Below are 15,981 nucleotides of genomic sequence, written 5' to 3'. Positions count from 1 at the left end.
AACTATATACTATTAAAATGGCATTTGTAGCATAATATACCGCCATTTTCATATTTTTCATATTAATATTTGTCAATGTATAATTCATATAAGTTTTATCTACATTTATTGCGATTTTTCCAAGTTTTATACAACTTATCACAATTTTATTTCGATTTGTAACATTTTTTTGTTGGGTCAAAGAGTATTCAACGTAAACCCACGGGACGAGAGAGAGGTTTCGAAGCCATGGTGTGTCAAAAACGTTTTCCTTCGCTTTTTAAAAACGGGATGCAGTCCAAGTCGAACAAACTAAAACAGCACGCAGTTTATGGATACTGTGTGAAAACTACAATACTAGACTATCACATCACGAGAACTGTGACCGGGTCAGGCAAGTCACGTGACTGAACCAGGAGGGAGCCTTCTGTGCCGCAGAAGAGCATCGAAATCTCGTGACGGTGGTGTCGGCACGTGCCTCCTCCCTTCACACGATTAATGAGCCCCGTCTCTCCTCTCTCCCTCACACACACACACACGCCTAGTTCGTGCCAAGCCTTAGCTTCACACACACCTCCTTTCTCCCAGACACGCTCGAGTCGCTCCACACGCGTGAAACCTCGTCTTTTCCAATTTCACGCCACACGCTCCTCCACGCGCCTTCCCGGATCCGCCCCTTTTCACCCCGCCGGAGAGATCCACCGTCTTCTCATCCTCTCCCGTGGACATCAACAGGTCCGTAAATTGTCGATCGGGTCCTAAAGTTCGAGTCTTTTTTAGTATTAGCCATCGATTTTCCTAGAAAGACCGAGACTTTCCTCACATTCAGACCATTTTTAACAGAATTGAGCTAGAAACTTACTCTCTTAGGACCAGATGTTATGCTTATGTCTGAAAATTGAAATTCCCCATGAACAGAACACTAAAACTCTTTTTTTTTTTTGTTTTTTTTTTCACAAAGTTTTCGACTTTACGAAAATGCTGATACTAATTTTTGTCTTGTAGGCTTTGTGATGAGTTTAGGAATACTTTGCTGATTCATACGTACACGTGGAGTATTCGAAAGATCGAAACTTTACACCAATAGACCATTCTTGAGCAGCAAGGTTTACTTAAGTTATGGTAACAGACATGCAGAAGCTGCTTGGAGCCAGCGAAGAGGATGAAGAAGAAGAGATGGATGCGGATGTGAAGGAAGAAGATGACGGAAACAGAGGATCACACGCAGCTTCAGGGAGTAGTAACGACGAGTTTATGTTTCACCAGTCGTCGATGCAAGACCAAGTCGACACTCCTGGGGGAAGCCGCAGGAGCAGACCGGTTGAAGAGAAGGAAAGGACTAAGCTGAGAGAGAGGCATCGGAGAGCGATAACCGCAAGGATCCTTGGCGGGTTGAGAAGGCATGGGAACTATAATCTTAGAGTGAGAGCTGATATCAACGATGTTATTGCCGCTTTGGCTAGAGAAGCTGGGTGGGTTGTTCTCCCTGATGGAACTACTTTCCCATCCAAGTCTCAGGTCAGTGATGTTTAGTAATGTTTGTAATCCATTTGCAAGCAGATGCTAAATTGTTTTCTTAATTGTGTTTAGGGGACAAAGCCTCCTGCGGTTGTTGGTGGTTCATCAGCTTCACATCAATCTTCACCTCCTGCACTTAGAGGAGGATCGTTATCAGGGCATAGAAGTCCAACGGAGCTCAACACGTGCCGTATGAAAGGTGTTTTCGCACCTACTACTCCATCGCCATATGATGTACAATCTTCAGAACTGGTTGGCAGTTTAAACAAGGCTGATGGGCTTATTGGTTGTCCGGTCGATGTTATCAACTCTAAACAGGTAAAAACACACTGCGTTATTACATAGAAAATAGAAACTTGAACTCTGGTGACTCTCTTTGTTTGTGTTTGGTAGATTCTGGAGATTCCTCCGAATCTGACAGAGCAGGACTTCTCTGGTACACCTTATGTTCCGGTTTATGTGATGTTACCAGTAAGCAACTTTAAATCTTTATCCTTTACTTATCCTGAACATTCTCGTTACTGATTGAATCTCCTTTGCCACGTCAACAGCTAGGGGTTATCAATATGAAGTGTGAATTAGCTGATAGAGACGGACTGCTAAAGCACTTGAGAATATTGAAGTCGATCCAGGTAGATGGGGTTAAAGTGGATTGCTGGTGGGGGATAGCTGAGTGTCATTCACCTCAGGAATATAATTGGAATGGTTACAGGCAGCTTTTTCAGATAGTTCGTGATCTTAATCTTAAGATACAGGTCTCTGTCTTTTGCCTGCTTGTTGTGTTCCCAAGCTTTCATATGCATCTCATATTTCTTTTTCCTTTTTGTTAGGTTCTAATGTCCTTTCATGAATGTGGAGGCAATGTTGGTGATGATGTCTGCATTCCACTTCCTCATTGGGTGGCAGAGATCGGGAGAACTAATCCTGACATTTATTTTACTGATAGAGAGGGAAGACGAAACCCTGAGTGTCTCTCTTGGGGTATAGACAAGGAACGTGTCCTAAGAGGCAGAACTGCACTTGAGGTATTATACTCATGAGTTTCTGTCTCTAACTATCAGTGGATTCTAATGACTTTCTGCATGCTTTTAGGTGTACTTTGATTACATGAGAAGTTTTCGGATAGAGCTCGGCGAGTTTGTAGAGGATGGAGTAATATCTATGGTTGAGATTGGACTAGGCCCTTGTGGAGAGCTACGGTATCCTTCTTGTCCCATAAAGCATGGGTGGCGATATCCTGGTGTTGGAGAGTTTCAGGTATCTTTCCTTTCATCAGTTTTAAACAATCTTCAAGAAATCATTATATAGATAACTAAGGATTAGGTGGATTATTCGGAGCCTAAGCTGTGCTAGTAGTTAACAAATTCTTGTTTTATTTTATTTATATTCTACATTATATAAGATATGTTTTTGGTTTTTAGATTTAATTATAAAATTATTTTGATGAATTAGATATACAAAACAAAAAAAGTTAGACAAAATTTGTGGATTTATAGTAACATTATTACTTAATTTAACACATGTAGATCGATTTAAGCCAATTTAGGACGGTTTAAACCGATTTGACTCGTATAAATCGGATTTTAAGAAAATTGTTTTGGGTAGGACTGCCGCCTAGACCGACTTTTAGGACTAAATATTCTTGAGACAGCCAAGCCTCTCAGCTAGCTTACTCCCACTTCAACATAATGACCATTATGTTGCATTGGTACAGTGTTATGACAAGTATCTCCTGAAGAGCCTGAGGAAAGCAGCAGAATCAAGAGGCCACCCCTTTTGGGCTAGAGGACCAGAGAACGCCGGCTCCTACAACTCCCAACCGCAGGGAACAGGTTTCTTCTGCGATGGAGGCGACTACGATGGCCTCTACGGGAGGTTCTTTCTCAAATGGTATTCACAGGTTTTGATAGACCACGCTGACAAAGTCCTCTCTCTCGCTAAACTAGTCTTTGACACTAGCTGCATCGCCGCCAAGGTTAATTGATTAATTTATTATACTTGTCTAAATCCCATTTTAAGACTCTTTTTTTTATTTTAATCATAATTGAGTTTTGTAAACACAGCTCCCGGATGTTCACTGGTGGTACAGAACAGCAAGCCACGCAGCTGAGCTAACCGCTGGGTTCTACAACCCGAGCAACCGAGATGGTTATGCTGAGATTGCGTCTACGTTAAAGAAGCATGGCGCCGCTCTGAGTTTTGTATCAGGAGAAGTGCAAGTTCTGAACCGTCCTGATGATTTCTCAGGAGCTTTAGGAGAGCCTGAGGCTGTGGCTTGGCAGGTGTTAAACGCTGCGTGGGATACGGATACGCCGATAGCTAGAGAGAACTCGCTTCCTTGCCATGATAGAGTTGGGTTTAACAAAATGTTGGAGAGTGTTAAGTTTCCAAACGATCCAGATAGAAGGCATTTGTCATCGTTTGCCTATAGTAGGCTCGTTCCTGCTCTTATGGAAGGACATAACCTTGTGGAGTTTGACCGGTTTGTCAAAAAACTGCATGGTAAGTTAAAGATAAATCTCAATCCCATCATTATTGTTTTAAGTCTCTGAAGTTGTAAGCTTCTTCTTTGGCCTCTCTTTCTGCTACAGGGGAAGCTGTAATGGATCATCAGCATCATCATCAACAGGTGTAGAGTTTAGTTTGTCTCAATATAAAAAAAGATGAGCTAAGATTATCCACTGTCAATGTTGTTAATTCTAGTAGTTTAGCATATTTTCTTGTAAATTTTATTTATTAAAAAATGAAGAGAAAGAGACATTACTAAAAGCCTCATGTGGCTTTGGCTATTATATGATCTGATCTTTGTTAGCCATAGTACTTATTAATAATACCTATTTGACTTTCCATATTTTGAGATTTATTATCATTACTCGATAATGGACTGACATTCAGACACATGCAAAATTCGGAGAAGTGGAAGAAGGTCGTTGGAACAGTTGTGCCTCGTGCGAAAGGCTAAAAACGACTGCGTTCTGACTCATCAGCCTTTGTTTCGGATTAGTGGGCTTATATGTTGAGGCTTATGCGCTTTGTTTTAGTTTAGTGGGCTCATGTTGTAACTTAATGGGCCTATGTTGTATAAATTAAAATATCAAAGCCCATAAAGTTACCGTACTCTCCCATCATCGTGTAGTTGAGTTGTCTCGCTCTTGTTTAAATCTCTAGGTTTTATATAGAAGGCGCCTGTGGTTCCATTGGAAGGAGAGAAAGAATGTCGAAGAAGAATAACTTAGCCAAGAGAAAGACTCAACATGAGTACAATCTCCAAAGTACGTTTCTTTTGTTCAATCTCTAGTACAAACAAGCATAAGCCTCAACGAAGGCTGCTTTTTTTTTTCAATTTGCAGAAGAGAAAGAAATACAGGACAAGAAGATAAAGAAGCTTCAGGCCAACAAGAACAAGATGAAAGTAAACACCTTTTTCTCCAATCTGTAGTTTATTTACTCTGAGTCTGAGTCCTGTCTGAAATTTAGAGTTAGCTTATGGTATCTGTTGTTGGTTGGCTTTGTTGTCAAAAAGGTTGATGGTAGCGGTAAGAAGAAGAAAGGTGGATTCTCAGTTGGGAAGAAGAAGTTGAAGACTAAGTTGACTCCTGCTGCTAAAGCTAAAGCTGCTCAAGCTATGGAGCTAGACAATTGAGAATAAATATGTTTTGTTTTCACTTGTATATGTAAACTGTTCTTCATTTTGTCAGAAATCAGTTTAAAGAAAGAAGCTAAAGCTAGGGATTTTGCACTAGATAGCAAAATTGTAGACGTAAATTAGGTAACAGGTAAAGAGAGTGTGCATTTTGCAGTAATACCTAAAGTATCCCTATAGACATAACAAAATCAAATAGAACGACTACTGACACGTATGAAGCAAAAGAATGACGGGACTATTGCACATATCGAAAGTATTAATAATGCAAACAATCTTGAAACTTCTGATAATGCAAAGAATCAGGAATTCACTTATGTAGATATGCACCCTACTGTCATATATCCAGTTACTAATAGTAAAACCCGGATTAGATAAATGTAATCATACTATAATTGCAGCCTATTGACACATATATGCGTATCTCTAGCTCTTGCCTTCTTTAATAAGATACTTCTAACATTCAAGCTCTGTTATTTGAAAGGGAACCGACACCATCTCCCAACATGGTTAATATTTTGATTGATATATCAAGATGAACAGGATACCATGGTCCTATGGCGTCGAGCACTCCTCATATCACTTTCAGCGCGTGGAACAACATGTTGTAAAATATCTTCCTATCAATCACATTTCTAAAAAACAATTTGTAAAATATCTTACTCTTCTCTCTTCAATTATTAGAGCTACATCCGGTTTCAATATCTTATATCATCATTTTAAATGAATATATCCGGTTTCAAAACGTTGATTGCGTTTGGAAATAGTTTCAATACAATATAATTTTTTTTGGCATCAGCCCCGGTAACAGGTAACACATACGTAACAAAGAAGTTGTGGTTAGAGGAGAGAATTGGCAACTCAGGACAAAATTGACATGGTTCCCCAATTATTTAAAAAAAAAATGCACACTTCTGTAATTACCTCCTCCAATTTGTATTTCTAGCTAAATAGGCCTTAAAGCTATCCTCTGATTTTTCCAGCCCTACGTTTTTTCTTTTCTAACATCAACTTTGCTTTACTGTTAAAGTTCAAGCATATTAACTTTATTGCTACTATCAACTATTTATTCTATTTTTATTGAATCGATCATTAAAAAATATTCTTCTTTGACCTAACCAATTTCAAAACAAAATGATATAATAGGATCGCTAACAACTATCAAATGAATCAGAAAAATTATCATTCTCTTTCAAATATTTAAAAATATTTTATTTATTAAAACCATAAAATTAATTTTAAATTCATTAAAGAAAGACATACTAATCTGGCGCGCCGAAATACCACTAGTGGTACATTAAAGTTGGATTCCTGAAGTGAAATTTTCTCAAAGGCTTTGAGAGGTTACATTTTAATTTTATCACATCAAGGGGTCGTTATTGTAATGTTTTGACAATTAACTTGTTATTTTTATTTGTATAATACATACTCAATTAAGTAGTACTGATTAGGGGAAAGTGTATGTGTATATACAAAACTCAGTGTTGAAGAGACTTATTTTGTTCCTCCCAGTACTCATTAGTCCACTTCTCCACTTCTTTCTCAACACTTTTTTTCTTTTCTAAAAACTTCTTGAGTTCATCGTCTTCAAAAGGTGGAGGCGTCTCACAAGAGCCCTTGTTGCTCGGAGACAGAATCAATGAGTCATCCATATATTGTCTCATTCGACCTCCCTTAACCGGACACGCCATTGTCTCTGGACACACTTCCTTAGCTCCTTCAGGGACTTCTACATTCATCTTCATCAACTTCCCATAGCTTTGCAATATATGAAACATATAATCATACACATACTTCATTTGTAGATACTTAAGTACATATCCACTTCCATTTCTCCCTATAGTTTTTGCCTCTAAAATAAGTGAAGATCATATAACACCATAATCAGTTTCAAAAAATGACTTGACTGATTTATGTTATATTGTTACTACTTTTTTGGTATTGTTGTTGGCCCATTGGACGGCAAAGATGATGTCATTGCAATTTTTATGAAGTCTAATAGGCCAATAATGTTCCATGGGAACTAAACTTCGAGTGATGAAGTCAAAAGTAAAAAGTTTTTATGAGAAGTGACATACTGTCACAAGCTAATATATACTTCTCGCTCACTGACCAAGCCCTTCCTTCTATATAAATCTTATACCTTATATTAAATCACTATCTATATTAAATTTTGATTAATCAAATTATAACTCACGAAGTACTTAGTAATTTTAATATGAACACAACAAATCAGTATCTTGTTTAGTTTAAAAAAAAAAAAAAATCAGTATCTTGTAAAACAAGAGCCTCGTTGGTCAATGCTTGTTGGCATTTGTCAAATTACGATAGTATTGATCTTCCCAAACCTCAACTTGGCGAGTCAAATTAGCTTTCCTCTCAAGAACCTCTCTTAGCTCCATAGGGCTATAAGGAAGAGGCATCTCACAAGGAGACACTTCACTAGGAGACATCACCATAGACTCCGCCATAAAATCTCTCCACCGTCCCTTCGCCGGACATCCCATACTATCCGTAGTAATCTCCTTTGCTCCCAAAGGAATCTCCGGCTTAAACTTCAAAAGTTTGGCATACTCGTTCATCAAATGGAACATGTAATCATACACATATTCCATGCTCACCTCCTCTCTTATATATCTACTCCCTTCTTCCCCTATCTTACGTGCCTGTCAATTAATTAAACACCAAAATCAATGGGTTAACTTGACACAAAACAAAACTTCCGGGTTCTAATAAAATTACAAACCTGGTCCACATGAGTATTCCCCCAATGTACAGCGTGTTTGAGGGATCTACACTTACCAAGGTCTCTGATTGGCCAATAATGTTGTAATGGTACCATTCCTCGTATAAGAAAATCATAGTACGTTGGTCTCACATTTAATGTCATTGAGTCACATGCCATTATATACTTCTCACTCACTGACCATGCCCATCCTTCTATATAAATCTTGTACCTATTCCAAAAATTAAAATTATATGAGACTTATACACATATATAGTAAATAATGACTAAAAAGTTTAACCTGTGAGTGCATTGGTTCTCTAGGTTTGAGTTCTTGAATCCTTCTTTGAATTCTGTAGCCCAATCCTTCAAAATGATTAAAAATGTATTATTAACAGTAGAATTGAAAATGTTTTATATGGAAAAAAGGAGATTTTGAATAGACCAGACATTGATGTAGAGACGAGTGTTCCAATCTTCTTGGTCTGAGACATTGCATCTAAGAAGGTCTTTCCTCGTGCGGGCCACGTTAGGGTTTCCTCTCCAGTAAGCGTACGGCACGCGGTCTTCCCATTGCGTCATCTTGTTCCCTTCTTCTATCGCCACCAGCGATTTAGCCCAAGGCTTTATATTAAGCTCAGCCCTGGCCCAATGACGGTTAAAGCCCAGTTAGTTAAATAAGCCCAATTAAATTGAGTTGTAATTGTTACCGTCGTTACCAGCCCCAGAAGGACCAATCAGGGAACACGATGTCCAAGCTGGCGTCATTAGAGCAATAACGGAACACTGGAGGTGGGCCCGGGTGTTGTTGACCTCTATAGTCTATTGATCGTACGGTTGGTCTATCATCTGCGTCGAACAAGAGCTCCAGATCTGGTAATCTCCCTGGGTACCACTGTAGTAACTGTACGATGCCCCACAGAGTAAAAGTATCTCGAGTCTCGATCGGTCTTCTATACTTCTTAACGTACACTCTCCCGTCTAGGATTATAACCCTGAAATGGGCCTTGCTCCTTGCTTTCTCAAGTATCTCTCTCGTTACTCCTGTCTCTCTCCACGGCCGTAGATCCTCGTAGATCCAACGGAAGTAAGAGGGACACGTGGGTGGGCGTGAGTGGTTGCTTCTTGGTTTGTTTTTGTTTGTGCCATCTTCGGACACTGGTTGTGTTTGGTTCTGTACGACACCGCATTGCCGAGGGAATCTGTGGAGCGTTATGATTGGTGGTTTAGTGATTGTTGTTGTTACTTGCCTCGGACCTGTGAGTGTTGTCTAAAAGGGACACAAAAGAGTTCTTGATTATACTATACAAATATAACACTCTCATGATCATTATAATATATATTAAGGTGTTTTCGATTCGAAACTCACGTAATCGAAACAACACAAGAAACTCAAGAGACCAGCAGATACGAAGATAGACAAGACGAGGAGCAGAGTAGCTTTTGCTATGCGTTTTCCTTGATGCGATGACGTTTTGATAGAGGCGTGATTACTATGCGTGTTCGTTTGAGTATCCCTGTTGTTCCCCTTAGTGCTTTTCCGTTGAGCCATGACTCTTATTCTACACCTTCCTCTGCTCAGCTTATATGCGCACAGACATTCTACGCAAGAGAAGAAAAATGAGAACCTGGCTGCACAAGCGATACGACACCACCAAAGCTTTGGTTTTGACTTTTGATTTGTGCTTTTCCACGAGGATTTGAATCTTGTTTCAACGTTTTGTTCAACACCAGTTCACATCTTTTGTGTTCACGAAGTTCATACTTTTTAAGGTTTTCGAATGGTTTATGTTTTCTGAATATTAAAGACATAATACTAGTATGAGAAATTGGTTATGTGACACCTATCACATGAAGACGATGACATATGATATCAATTTATTTCCCAAATAATCCTCTCTTGTAATCTTTGAGTTTCTATGAAAATCTTAAATGTGTGTTACTAAATGCAACATTTACGGATTCATTTAGTTAAAACCCTCTTTGAGAAAGTTTATTATAAATGCTTTCTATAATAGCCAAGAAGGAGATAAAACGTTAGCCATTCAATACAGACACTGACATGCCAGTCCATATTCGACCACTCATGATACAGAATAATAATGGTTAGAAAACTCCATGTTGTATGCTCTATACGAATTTTACAGACATATACATCCCTAGGCTGTTCAAATCTGTGTTGGAGTACCCTCAAATAGGTAAAAGACGTTATTAATCTTATTATATACTGTACTAGGGTTTGGCCCGCCCTACGGGCGGGTGATTTTGCATTAAAATTATTTTGTATTAAAATATATTTAAATTTTATAAAACATTTGAAATTTACTTAAATTTAGTATAACATTTATAACTTGTTTTCTAATTAGATCATATATATTTATTTTGTTAACATTTGATCTTTGTTTACAAATTTGAAGTGTTTGGATTTTTATTTGTTATCAACTATATTTTATGAGTTTTGAGCATTTTATTTTCAGTATTTGTTTCAGTTATTTTAGTGAAAATATGTTATCTTGTGTTGTATTTGCATGAGTTTATATTTTTATTTTTCTTCATCTTGCATGAGATTATATGTGTAGTATTTATTAAAAATTTTAATTGTATGTTAGAGTTTTATGCTTGATTGTGGTATATCTTAATATATTTTATGATCTGTGATTATGAGTATGTCTCTAATAATGTTTTTATTCAAAAGTTTTCTTAGTCAAATACTAAAATTCACCCAACTCTATCACATGTTTCTTCTTTATCTTTCGCTACTCCATCGCTTTATGGTGACTATTGACATCTTTTTATTATGCTTTCGTATTTTATTGTTGCTGTCTTTGTCTCCATTGTAAATACCACATTTTTTTTTTCTTTTTTCGTGTAACACCACAGACTGTTGTTATGTTACTTTCAGCATTATAAAAACATCAAATACTAAAATCACATTATTCTGTGCATCCAGCTCCAACTTCAAACATGTATCTTATTTGTAAATATTTCTTGAGTAACATTTTAGTGATTTATTCTGACCTTGTAAATTAAGTTTGAGAAAATAATTATATAGATGAAACCAAAATTCCAAATAAAAAAAAACACTCAAACAACTAAGGCCATATTATTATCTTTTATTTCATTGCATGTAAAAAATGCTTTGGTAGCTTTTTACATGTGTGATTATGTTTCTAATCATTCATTTGTTTTACAGCAATCTCCAGCAACATGAACTTCATCGTTGGGCTCTGTTTAAGAAACTGAACTATTCGTAAACTCTGAAGTTGGGTGGCTGCCAGAGTGTTTATGAAACAGCTGGCTTTCATTATAACTAAAACTTAAGAGTAGTTAAGAAAATATCTTAAATGTGGCGTCCTACCAATGTAAAATCAGTGGTCTTTTGGTCGTCTTGTCTTTATCGGGCCTTTTTTATGAAGCAATCTTCGATGGATTAAGCACGTTGCTGTACCTAGGTTTTGATTACTTCAACAAAGATGAGTTGATGAGCAAGCTTTAAGAGAACCTTTATTTATAAGAAATTGGATCACATCTGTTTCTTTCTGACAAATATAATTTGTGGGACCTCTGCAGCATGGACACTAATCAGCTTCGTCATTTCACCGTCTAATGCGACAAACACGGTAGCATTCTTCGACATTGGTAGCATTCTTGGCGTGTGACTCCAAGAATAGGATCCCACGTTCATCTGCAAAAGACTGTGTTGGTAGAACAAACATTACAGTAAATCATACAAGACTGCAAAAAGACCTTAACTGTGATGAACTTCTGAAGCATATTTTACCTTGGTTGTTTCAGCGGATACAACTTTCTGTGAAGTGAGATCACAATTGTTCCTAACCAGTAGCTTGTTCACATTCTCACTGGTGTAGCGGCCGATTTGGTTTAGCCATTGCTTGGCACTGTTGAAGCTTTCTTGGTCTGTTACATAATAAGTCACCTGACAATAATTGAAAAAAAGTACATTAAGGTTTAGAGTCTCGTTGATGGATGCCAGATAACATGGAGTTAGTCCGCTATGTTATAATGAGCATAATACAATGATTCCACGAGCTCCTCTGTAGTAACGGGTTAAGTAAAGAGGACACAATTCATAAACAAATAGAGCCTGCCATGAGTCTGACGAATATACGTATGAATGCAACAAAAAGTAGGAAACACAAAATAGCATACCACCAACTATCTTAGGATTCACGCTCGTGGCAATTATAACTTTTGGCTCTTTCCCATAGCTGTCAAATTTGGTATGAAATGCAAGAGCCATCGAATCAAACATACTAACACTTTCACCACTGCAAAGAAAAGATGATATAAAGTCAAATGAATGCGAAGAGAATCCATTATAACAAATGTCGATTATAAAATCTAAAGTACCTTTGAAGACGCAGATTGCATTCAACTCACCAAGTATGTCTGATAAAGAACTTATGTGATTACGCTAACACATGATATCACAAAACCATTAAAACTACTCAGACTGAAGATACATATGAAGGAGTTGTTTGCCAGTGGTCGCCAGCTCAAGCAACTGACTATATGGCATGAATCTGAAAAGTTCCAAAGGTATGGGCCTAACAGACTCCGTCTTCTTCTCAAGAGAGGTTCCATCATTGAACCGAATCGAGAAGGAAGCATCAGACAACCGAAAATTGTGGCTGCTGCGTGTGACGTCAAAACCAGTTAACGTGTAGAGAGACCCTTTGAGACGTTCCCTGAACCTAAGTTGACGGTTCGCACTAATAGATCCTTGGGTCAGAGTCGACTGTCGTAAAGGAGAAATAGAAATGTTTAGACAACGATAATGAACAATCGCCATCTGCCCAAAAGTCTAATCCAATGTAAAACAAATCCATGGGAAAGGTTGCTTACATTCTCATCGACAAAGAGCATGTCAAGACTCATTAGCTCACTGCCTTTCCTCACATTTCTAGCCTCCAGCAACCTAACCTCTGCAGTGTTGGAGCACCGGCCAGCTCTCAAATCGGCAAGAAGGGTTTGGGGATTCCCCATTGTAATTACCGGAAAGTTGAACAGAGTATTCTAAAGATTCTCAGAGAAGCTGTAATCTTCATCTCTGGATGAGGGGGTATTTATACCCGAAGCTCCAGTATGTTCCTCTGGGAACGCAAGGAGATCCAAATGAAAAGTTGTAACGCTCTTCAGATTTTTTCATTGTTTCTCATCTGAAAAAAGAACGTAGGCCGAAGAACTCACACCCTAGGCGACAGAGAAACCTATGGCGACCAGGCCAGAAAAGTAAGTCAAACTCACACCCTAGGCCCAGATACTTATGAAACAATAGACCAAAGAACAAAAAGGCTTCAGAAATACATGGCCCAATACGGGACTGAGGGTGCCACGTGTTTTAATTCCCCCCAAGAAGAGAAAAAAGGCAACTTTATTAGTATAGATTTACTTATTGCTAAAAGCCTAAAACAGACTTGCAACCTTCTCTTACTCTTTATGTAATTGGGCAGTTAAAATTCACAAAAGCCCAATAAGGATAAAACGAGACGTCTGCATCTCATCTCAACCAGAAAGTCTAAACTAAAACGAGGAAAGTCATAAATAAGGGCCCATACATCACATGTCTAAACCGGTTTAACTATTCCTCTGTAATCGTCTCTAGCGTGTCCACCACTTGGTGAAGCTCCATGTCTACCTTCTGGTCCACCAGCCTATTTTCATTGAACCAATAAATATTGATTTCAATACATTCTATCCAGATAATTGAATATACATAAATCAATTCAGGTTCAGATTGTATTTCCAACTTTTCGGAAAAAAATCACTAGTAACTAAGATAAATATCGGTTTAAGTAGAAATGTATGTATAATCATGATTTTGGTTTGACCTTTTAATTTGGTTTAAGTTTAACTCTATGAGCAAAAACAGTGACATGATTCTACTGAGTTACGTGGCAAATCATTGAACTACTTTACCTGTCGGCAGTGATCAGAGTTTAATCACATGGATCGCGCATCCAATGGGTAAGAGAGCGTTACAGCCGTAAGATCACATGGTACCAAGATCAACGGCTAAGTAAAACAACTGTCTCCCACATATTAAACGCGGGGAGTACGCTCCACCACATAAAAGCCTCTTCTTCCTTGTTGGCTAAAGTCTTTCAGAATTTTATTTGTTTTGTTTTGTTTTATTTTCTGTTTTGTTTTGTGAAGGAGAAGAAAGAAACCATTTGTTGGTAGCTCTTGTTCTTCTTCGGCTGAGAGAGGCAATGGCGGAGGAGCAAAAAACGACTAAAGTCGACGTAGAATCTCCAGCGGTTGTAGCTCCGGTGAAGGAACCTACTCCTGTTCCGGTGGAAGCTTCTAAAGACGTGGCAGAGGAGAAGATTCATACTCCACCACCTCCTGACGAGTCCAAAGCTCTTGCCGTTGTCGAAAGTAAGCTTCTATGTTTTCACACGTGCTTTGTGTGTTATGAATCTTATGATAATTGTCTACTTATGAAGATTGATTCATGTTTTTGATAATTAAGGAGTAGATTTACTCCATGATATCACAAACTAATAATACATGTTGTTTTTCTGACACGAAGAATTTACTGGTTTAGGTCCAGAACCTCATGCTAATTCCAAAAAAAAAAAAAACTAGGTACAAAATTACATCTCATTAATTCATATTGCCATTACAACTTCATAGCATTATTTACATTTTTTGAAAGAAGATAAATCATATTTAATTAGAATATGATTGTTGTTAAAAAAAAAAAAAAGAATATGATTAGCTTTTTTTTATTATACATTTTTCCTACTAAGGTGTTATCAAAACAAAAGTATATGGGAATCATGGCAATTAGTTGTGGACAGCTAGCAATTAAGAAAGTGGTTTACTTTTCTTCATTTTTCATGCATGATTAGTTACTTTAAAGATGCCTAACTCTTGGAATATAATAATTAAGTATCAACTTTTTTATTTTAAAATCCAATCATAATAGTTCTTTCTTAAAGTATCTACTATCTTTACAAGAGTTCACTGGCCCCAATGGTCAAATTTTTAATTCCATTTTAACTAAAGTTAAATTTTTGAGCTCTAATGTGGTGAACCTACTATCTTAGCTTACTTATGTGAACCTCTCCATAAACTTCCAAAGCAAACATTAGATTATAATAACATGATGATTACGTTAACAATGTGTTATACTTATAATAAGTGAGCTTCTTGCAGAACCCATTGAGGATCCCACACCAAAGAAAGGTTCGGCCGATAGAGGTGAGCTATATAAACATTTTTGTTCCCTTTATGTTTGACTTCTTTCTGGTTACTTAACAGTAAAATGTGATGTGTGTTTTGGACAGATGTGATACTTGCAGACTTGGAAAAGGAGAAGAAGTCATCATTCATCAAAGCATGGGAAGAGAGTGAGAAGTCAAAGGCTGAGAACAAGTAAAACTTTCCTCAAAATTCTCCCAAAGATTTTACTATTTTGCTAGATAATAATCAACAGCTAATAATGAAAAATGGACAGGGCCCAAAAGAAGATATCTGATGTGCTTGCTTGGGAGAACAGCAAGAAAGCAGCCACTGAAGCTCAACTAAGGAAGATTGAAGAGAAACTAGAGAAGAAGAAAGCAGTGTACGGTGAGAAAATGAAGAACAAAGTGGCAGCGATTCACAAGCAAGCAGAAGAGAAGAGAGCAATGGTTGAAGCTAAAAAGGGAGAAGAGCTTCTCAAAGCTGAAGAAACGGCTGCTAAGTACAGAGCCACTGGTGTAGTACCCAAGGCGACTTGTGGATGTTTCTAAGTCTTTTTATTAAATCTGTTTCTCAGGTCATTTGTTTGTGATAATTCCTCTCTACATTTTTTTGTGTGGTTCGGTTACTTTTTATAGTTGGTTTTTGTTTGTTTGCTGTCTTGTTTATATATTGGTGATTGTGTGTAAAAAACAAAACGTGTGAAAGAAATATGGAGTATTTTCTGTAATCGTAAGAAGCAACATCACACAATCACCCTTTTTGGTAAGATTTAATATTCTTCTAGGAGTTACAATCAGCAAATGGACATGTTGATATAAACGCATGATAAATTTTCAAGTATTTAGAAAGCTCCTTGCTGTCTGAAGAGCTAGCTCTCGGATTGGGACTAGAAGTACGGCTG

The 15,981-nt window shown here is 37.6% G+C and overlaps 4 protein-coding genes and 1 long non-coding RNA gene across 6 annotated transcripts; 3 read left to right on the top strand and 2 right to left on the bottom strand.

The window, feature by feature from the left end:
* The first annotated feature begins 472 nt into the window (after positions 1-472).
* Positions 473-4,346, top strand: LOC103866930 (beta-amylase 7). Of its 2 annotated transcripts, none has more exons than XM_009144931.3 (10): positions 473-714; positions 985-1,497; positions 1,570-1,815; positions 1,891-1,968; positions 2,049-2,252; positions 2,328-2,522; positions 2,590-2,754; positions 3,212-3,472; positions 3,561-3,999; positions 4,089-4,346. In XM_009144931.3, the coding sequence occupies exons 2-10, from the start codon at positions 1,099-1,101 to the stop codon at positions 4,130-4,132; spliced, it is 2,031 nt and encodes a 676-aa protein (XP_009143179.1). In that variant the 5' UTR covers positions 473-714; positions 985-1,098; the 3' UTR covers positions 4,133-4,346. The 2 variants fall into 2 exon arrangements, with proteins under 2 accessions (XP_009143179.1, XP_009143180.1); XM_009144932.3 differs by having other exon boundaries at positions 534-714; positions 1,109-1,497.
* A 131-nt stretch (positions 4,347-4,477) lies between these two features.
* Positions 4,478-5,535, top strand: LOC103866927. Its single transcript, XM_009144929.3, has 3 exons — positions 4,478-4,769; positions 4,848-4,909; positions 5,021-5,535. The coding sequence occupies exons 1-3, from the start codon at positions 4,712-4,714 to the stop codon at positions 5,138-5,140; spliced, it is 240 nt and encodes a 79-aa protein (XP_009143177.1). The 5' UTR covers positions 4,478-4,711; the 3' UTR covers positions 5,141-5,535.
* Positions 5,536-7,284: 1,749 nt separating this feature from the next.
* Positions 7,285-10,015, bottom strand: LOC103866929 (O-glucosyltransferase rumi homolog). The gene is made up of 6 exons (XM_033291085.1): positions 9,235-10,015; positions 8,585-9,135; positions 8,316-8,508; positions 8,167-8,231; positions 7,887-8,097; positions 7,285-7,806 (listed from the first exon to the last, which is right to left on the bottom strand). The coding sequence occupies exons 1-6, from the start codon at positions 9,415-9,417 to the stop codon at positions 7,438-7,440; spliced, it is 1,572 nt and encodes a 523-aa protein (XP_033146976.1). The 5' UTR covers positions 9,418-10,015; the 3' UTR covers positions 7,285-7,437.
* A 479-nt stretch (positions 10,016-10,494) lies between these two features.
* On the bottom strand, positions 10,495-13,699 carry LOC103866926. Its single transcript, XR_632590.3, has 5 exons — positions 12,732-13,699; positions 12,237-12,624; positions 12,036-12,154; positions 11,647-11,802; positions 10,495-11,560 (listed from the first exon to the last, which is right to left on the bottom strand). It is a non-coding gene; the product is annotated as an uncharacterized LOC103866926 (long non-coding RNA).
* Positions 13,700-13,935: 236 nt separating this feature from the next.
* LOC103866925 (remorin) lies at positions 13,936-15,807 on the top strand. The gene is made up of 4 exons (XM_009144928.1): positions 13,936-14,267; positions 15,051-15,095; positions 15,182-15,269; positions 15,352-15,807. The coding sequence occupies exons 1-4, from the start codon at positions 14,099-14,101 to the stop codon at positions 15,626-15,628; spliced, it is 579 nt and encodes a 192-aa protein (XP_009143176.1). The 5' UTR covers positions 13,936-14,098; the 3' UTR covers positions 15,629-15,807.
* The last annotated feature ends 174 nt before the right edge of the window (positions 15,808-15,981 follow it).

Source organism: Brassica rapa, chromosome A05, assembly GCF_000309985.2.
Source record: "Brassica rapa cultivar Chiifu-401-42 chromosome A05, CAAS_Brap_v3.01, whole genome shotgun sequence".
In the NCBI taxonomy this organism is placed as follows: domain Eukaryota; kingdom Viridiplantae; phylum Streptophyta; class Magnoliopsida; order Brassicales; family Brassicaceae; genus Brassica; species Brassica rapa.
Note: the sequence above shows the minus strand (reverse complement) of the source record. Positions and strands in the feature narration are given on the sequence as shown.

What these genes read in the sequence shown, in the direction of transcription:
- LOC103866930 (XM_009144931.3), top strand. Translation starts at nt 1,099, where the DNA reads ATGGTAACAGACATGCAGAAGCTGCTTGGAGCCAGCGAAGAGGATGAA. An exon ending in CTTTCCCATCCAAGTCTCAG is followed by an intron (nt 1,498 to 1,569) that starts GTCAGTGATGTT and finishes AATTGTGTTTAG; the next exon opens with GGGACAAAGCCTCCTGCGGT. An exon ending in CTGGTGTTGGAGAGTTTCAG is followed by an intron (nt 2,755 to 3,211) that starts GTATCTTTCCTT and finishes GCATTGGTACAG; the next exon opens with TGTTATGACAAGTATCTCCT.
- LOC103866927 (XM_009144929.3), top strand. Translation starts at nt 4,712, where the DNA reads ATGTCGAAGAAGAATAACTTAGCCAAGAGAAAGACTCAACATGAGTAC. An exon ending in ACATGAGTACAATCTCCAAA is followed by an intron (nt 4,770 to 4,847) that starts GTACGTTTCTTT and finishes TTCAATTTGCAG; the next exon opens with AAGAGAAAGAAATACAGGAC. An exon ending in CCAACAAGAACAAGATGAAA is followed by an intron (nt 4,910 to 5,020) that starts GTAAACACCTTT and finishes GTTGTCAAAAAG; the next exon opens with GTTGATGGTAGCGGTAAGAA.
- LOC103866929 (XM_033291085.1), bottom strand. Translation starts at nt 9,417, where the DNA reads ATGGCTCAACGGAAAAGCACTAAGGGGAACAACAGGGATACTCAAACG. An exon ending in ACACTCGTCTCTACATCAAT is followed by an intron (nt 8,232 to 8,315) that starts GTCTGGTCTATT and finishes ATCATTTTGAAG; the next exon opens with GATTGGGCTACAGAATTCAA. An exon ending in GAGAACCAATGCACTCACAG is followed by an intron (nt 8,098 to 8,166) that starts GTTAAACTTTTT and finishes TTTTTGGAATAG; the next exon opens with GTACAAGATTTATATAGAAG.
- LOC103866925 (XM_009144928.1), top strand. Translation starts at nt 14,099, where the DNA reads ATGGCGGAGGAGCAAAAAACGACTAAAGTCGACGTAGAATCTCCAGCG. An exon ending in GAAAGGTTCGGCCGATAGAG is followed by an intron (nt 15,096 to 15,181) that starts GTGAGCTATATA and finishes TGTTTTGGACAG; the next exon opens with ATGTGATACTTGCAGACTTG. An exon ending in AAGTCAAAGGCTGAGAACAA is followed by an intron (nt 15,270 to 15,351) that starts GTAAAACTTTCC and finishes AAAAATGGACAG; the next exon opens with GGCCCAAAAGAAGATATCTG.